We start from the raw sequence: 5,000 nt of genomic DNA on the forward strand, positions 1-5,000 counted from the left end.
AGAGAGAGAGAGAGAGGAGAGAGAGAGAAGGTTGGGAGGGAGGTATAAACAGAGACTGAGAGGAGAGGGTGGTGGTAAAAGGGTGTTTGCGGGGGGAGGGGGGGGAATAGGGGGGGGGGGGGATCACGCTTTTTGTGCGCGCGCGCGCGTGTGTGTGTGTGCCTCCGTGCGTGTGTGCGTGCACGCGTGTGCGTTTGTGTGTGTGTGATGTTTGTGTGTATGCGTGCTTGCGCGCGTGTGTGTGCGTGTGTATGTATGTATGTATGTATGTGTGCGCGTTTGCGTGTGCCATGCCTACATTGAGACAGGGGATTTGATGGTTTCCTTGGAAACAAGACATATGATCGATAGCCAAAGAGAGCCGGACCCGGCTCCCTTGCAAACGTCAACTAATGCCAAGAATTGAGAGGAAGGAGACGAAAGTGGAGGGGGCGGTGTTGGCGGTTGAGCCTAGATGAGGGGCTGGGTTGGGAGGGGAGGGGAGAGGAGAGGTGGGCGCCGCTGAGGGTGGGTGGTAGGTGGGAGGCGGTGGTTGTTGAGACTTTGGATATTGGAAGGGGTTCGGGGTTGGGGGATTGAGAGGAGGAGGGGAGGGGTGGGTGGTGGGTGTGACGATCGGAGTCGAGGGCAGGAAAGTCTGCCACAAATCAATAGGGGGGATGGGTGGGGGGTTGGGGGGGGAGAATTCTACATGAATACTGAAGACATACAAAGAGAGAAAGAAGGAGAAAAAGCAAGCAACCACCTGGAAGCCAAGTCCGTGCCAAATGTCTGCCCACAAGTTCTTTGAATTTCCTAAGACTTCTCATCGTTATAGTTGGGTGGGAGTGGGGGAGTAGGAGTGGGATGACAGGAGGGGTGGGGGGGGGGGCTGCTGGGGGGGGGGGGCAGGAGGGGGATGGGGGGTTAGCGGAGAAGCTTGCGAGTGTGTGTGAATAATAATAATAATAATACAAGTTTATTTCTATCGCGCCTTTCATTAAAACACAATAATGCTCAAGGCACATTACACAAGCAGAATATAGCATATAAAAAAGAAACACTCCAATCAAAAGCCACAACCACATGTAAAAAACCTCCAGAAACCATTCCATGTTTTGGGGGAAAAGAAATGATACAAAGTAAGTAAGAATGAATGTGAATGGATAGATGATGGATGGAAGTATAATTATGCAAGTCAAGATTTTTTCCCCCTAAAAAGTCCCCAAGGGAAAGAAACAAAATGGGCAAAAGGCGAACAATACATGGCGATAATGCATAAGGTAAGGTTACACAGTACATGATGGACACGTAATTAACCTTCAAGGACTGGAACAACGCCACAGACACGGAGGTAGACAACTGGGTGGATTATGATTGATATTACTTATCCATTACTGCAAAGAATATTAATTTTTTTTAAATTTCTTTCTTTTCAGATTTAAAAATTTTTATGAATTTCTTATCATTCAATTAAACCCACAATCGATCAGTCAATTTCGTAACGAAGCGGTCCACAAGGAAACCAATCACTTTATCAATCAGCCTTTTGATACAGCAAATATGGAAGAAAGCAACAAGCCAACAGTCCGAACAATAACAAAAAGAAATAAGCAAAAATCAAAGCAATCCACCGATCCATTCCCCACACATGAATACATCCACCCACCCATCCATCCACCCACCCCACCAACCCATCCATACATCCACCCATCCATCCACCCACCCATCCATCATTCCATCCATCCATCCACCCACCCACCCTTCCATCCATCCATCCACCAACCCACCCACCCATCCATCCATCAACCCATCCACCAACCCACCCATCCATCCATCCATCCACCACCCCACCCACCCATCCACCCACCCATCCATCAATCAATCAACCCATCCACCAACCCACCCATCCATCCATCCACCCATCCATCCATCCACACACCGATCCACCCACCCATCCATTTATCCCTCAACCCATCCATCCATCCACACACCCACCCACCCATCAATCAACCCATCCATCCATCCATCCACCCACCCACCCACCCACCCATCCATCCATCCATCCATCCACCCACCCATGCACCCTTCCACCCACCCACCCATCCATCCATCCATCCATCAACCCACCCACCCATCCACCCACCCACCCATCCATTCATCCACCCACCCACCATCCACCCACCAATCCATCCATCCATCCATCCACCCACCCACCCATCCACACACCGATCCATCCATCCACCCACCCATCCATCCACCCACCCACACACCGATCCATCCATCCACCCACCCATCCATCCACCCATCCACACACCGATCCATCCATCCACCCACCCATCCATCCACCCACCCACACACCGATCCATCCATCCACCCACCCCATCCACACACCGATCCATCCATCCACCCACCCACCCACCCACCCATCCACACACCGATCCATCCATCCACCCACCCATCCATCCACCCACCCACCCATGCACCCTTCCATCCATCCATCCACCCATCCATCTACCGACCCACCGACCCACCCATCCACACACCCACCCACCCACCCACCCACCCATCGATCTATCCATCCATCTACCGACCCATCCACCCACCCATCCATTCCCACATCCACCCAGCCACCCATCTATCCATCCATCCACGGGCAGCACTCACCGTGCGAGGGCCGAGCATCAAAGTACTCCTCGTCAGAGTTGTCCGATTCTTGCAGCTGTTCCAGACTCTGATACCGCCACTCGCTCTTCTCTTTGACTCCCGCTGAAAACAACAACAACAACAACGCACACACACACACACACACACACACAGACACACACACACACACACACACACACACACACACACACACACACACACACACACACACACACACACACACAGACACACACACACACACACAGACACACAGACACACAGACACACACACACACACACACACACACACACACACACACACACACACACACACACACACACACACACACACACACACACACACACACACACACAGAGGCATTAGGGACTGCAAATCTTGAAGAAAAAAAAAACACACCTGAAAATCACGTGTTGAATTGATTCTCTCTCTCTCTCTCTCTTTGTGTCTTACTTAAACACACACACACACACACACACACACACACACACACACACACACACACACACACACACACACACACACACACACACATAAGCAACAAAGCTTACTGAACACGTTGAATTAAACGAAAATCACGTGCTGAATCCATCTGATGAAACATATGCGCCCTCTCCATCTCCCCCTCTCTTTAAAACACACACACACACACACACACACACACAGAGAGAGAGAGAGAGAGAGAGAGAGAGAGAGAGAGAGAGAGACACAGAGAGAGAGAGAGAGAGAGAGAGAGAGAGAGAGAGAGTTTCTTTTTCTTTCTTTTTTTTTTCTTAGGGAAAGACAAGAATATGCACAACTGTCTTGTTTTTATTCTGCCTTCATGAAAAGGGGAAAAATAGAACAAACACACAGTATAATTATAAGCATTACTTTGAACTGATAGATTTCAAATGAAGTTATTAAAGAAATAAACTACATAAACACACGCTTGAATCTCACCTCGAAAAAGAAAAGAAGAAAGAAAGAAAGAAAGAAAGAACGAGAGAGACAGAGAGTGAGAGAGACAGAGACACAGACAGACAGGCATACAGACAGACAGACAGACAGATAGACAGACAGACAGACAGAAACAGAGAGAGACAGAGACAGAGACGGAGAGAGAGAGCACAATTTCATCAATGTTCTCACCAACACCCCGAGACTTGGTTTTCCGCCCGCTCCGTTTCGATGTGCTGTGTGCGTTGTTGTGCAGGTCCTGTGATACAAACAAGATGTGGTAATCCTCCACACTCCAATAGGAGTGAAAGGATAATTAAAACTTGAAAAACTTGAAAAAAACTTGCTTTTCTATCTGCCTCCATAACAACACTTTACTTTCTTCCTATACATGTGTGTGTGTGTGTGTGTGTGTGTGTGTGTGTGTGTGTGTGTGTGTGTGTGTGTGTGTTGTTGTTGTTGTTGTTGTTGTACAGGTCCTGTGAAACAAACAAGGTGTGGTCTTACTTTTCTATCTGCCTCCGTAATAACACTTTAATTTCTTCATGTGTGTGTGTGTGTGTGTGTGTGTGTGTGTGTGTGTGTGTGTGTGTGTGTGTGTGTGTGTGTGTGTGTGTGTGTGTGTGTGTGTTATGTGTGTTGTTGTACAGGTCATGTGAAACAAACAAGGTGTGGTCTTACTTTTCTATCTGCCTCCGTAACAACACTTTAATTTCTTCATGTGCGTGTGTGTGTGTGTATGTGTGTGTGTGTGTGTGTGTGTGTGTGTGTGTGTGAGTGTGTGTGTGTGTGTGTGTGTGTGTGTGTGTGTGTGTGTGTGTGTGTGTGTGTGTGTGTGTGTGTGTGTGTGTGTGTGTGTTGTTGTTGTTGTTGTACAGGTCCTGTGAAACAAACAAGGTGTGGTCTTACTTTTCTATCTGCCTCCGTAACAACACTTTAATTTCTTCATGTGTGTGTGTGTGTGTGTGTGTGTGTGTGTGTGTGTGTGTGTGTGTGTGTGTGTGTGTGTGTGTGTGTGTGTGTGTGTGTGTGTGTGTGTGTGTGTGTGTGTGTGAGTGTGTGTGCAAGCGCGAGTGTTAGTGTGCATGTGCATGTGTGTGTTCCCGTGTGTGTGTGTGTGTGTGTGTGTGTGTGTGTGTGTTTGCACGCGCGCGCGCGCGCGCGTGCGTGTCTCTCTGTGTGTGTGTATTTTCTTTCCTCGGTGTGTGTGTGTGTGTGTGTGTGTGTGTGTTTCTGTGTGTGTGTGTGTGTGTGTCACACACACACACACACACACACACACACAAGGAAAAGAAGAACAAGAACAAGAAAACGAAAGAACCCCCCCCCCCCTCCCCAATTCAATCAGCATCGACCTCACACCCCACTCCTCACACCCACCCTAACCAACCTTATCCCCCCACCCACCCACCCACCC

At 48.8% G+C, this 5,000-nt stretch overlaps 2 protein-coding genes across 2 annotated transcripts in view; both read right to left on the minus strand.

Moving 5' to 3' along the window:
- The window catches only part of LOC143302273 (protein retinal degeneration B-like), a 36,945-nt gene extending 34,203 nt beyond the window's left edge, over nt 1-2,742 (minus strand). The window contains exon 1 of the mRNA XM_076616870.1: nt 2,647-2,742. The gene's annotated coding sequence lies outside the window, so the exon portion shown is untranslated. The remainder of the gene's footprint in view (nt 1-2,646) is intronic.
- Nucleotides 1-5,000, minus strand: part of LOC143275060 (phosphatidylinositol transfer protein 2-like) — a 21,374-nt gene that overhangs the window by 4,118 nt on the left and 12,256 nt on the right. The window contains exons 6-7 of the mRNA XM_076579123.1: nt 3,776-3,876; nt 2,647-2,748 (exon numbers count right to left, since the gene is read on the minus strand). Coding sequence (XP_076435238.1) covers nt 2,647-2,748; nt 3,776-3,876 — 203 coding nt within the window. The remainder of the gene's footprint in view (nt 1-2,646; nt 2,749-3,775; nt 3,877-5,000) is intronic.

Source organism: Babylonia areolata, chromosome 29 (assembly GCF_041734735.1).
Source record: "Babylonia areolata isolate BAREFJ2019XMU chromosome 29, ASM4173473v1, whole genome shotgun sequence".
Lineage (NCBI taxonomy): Eukaryota > Metazoa > Mollusca > Gastropoda > Neogastropoda > Buccinidae > Babylonia > Babylonia areolata.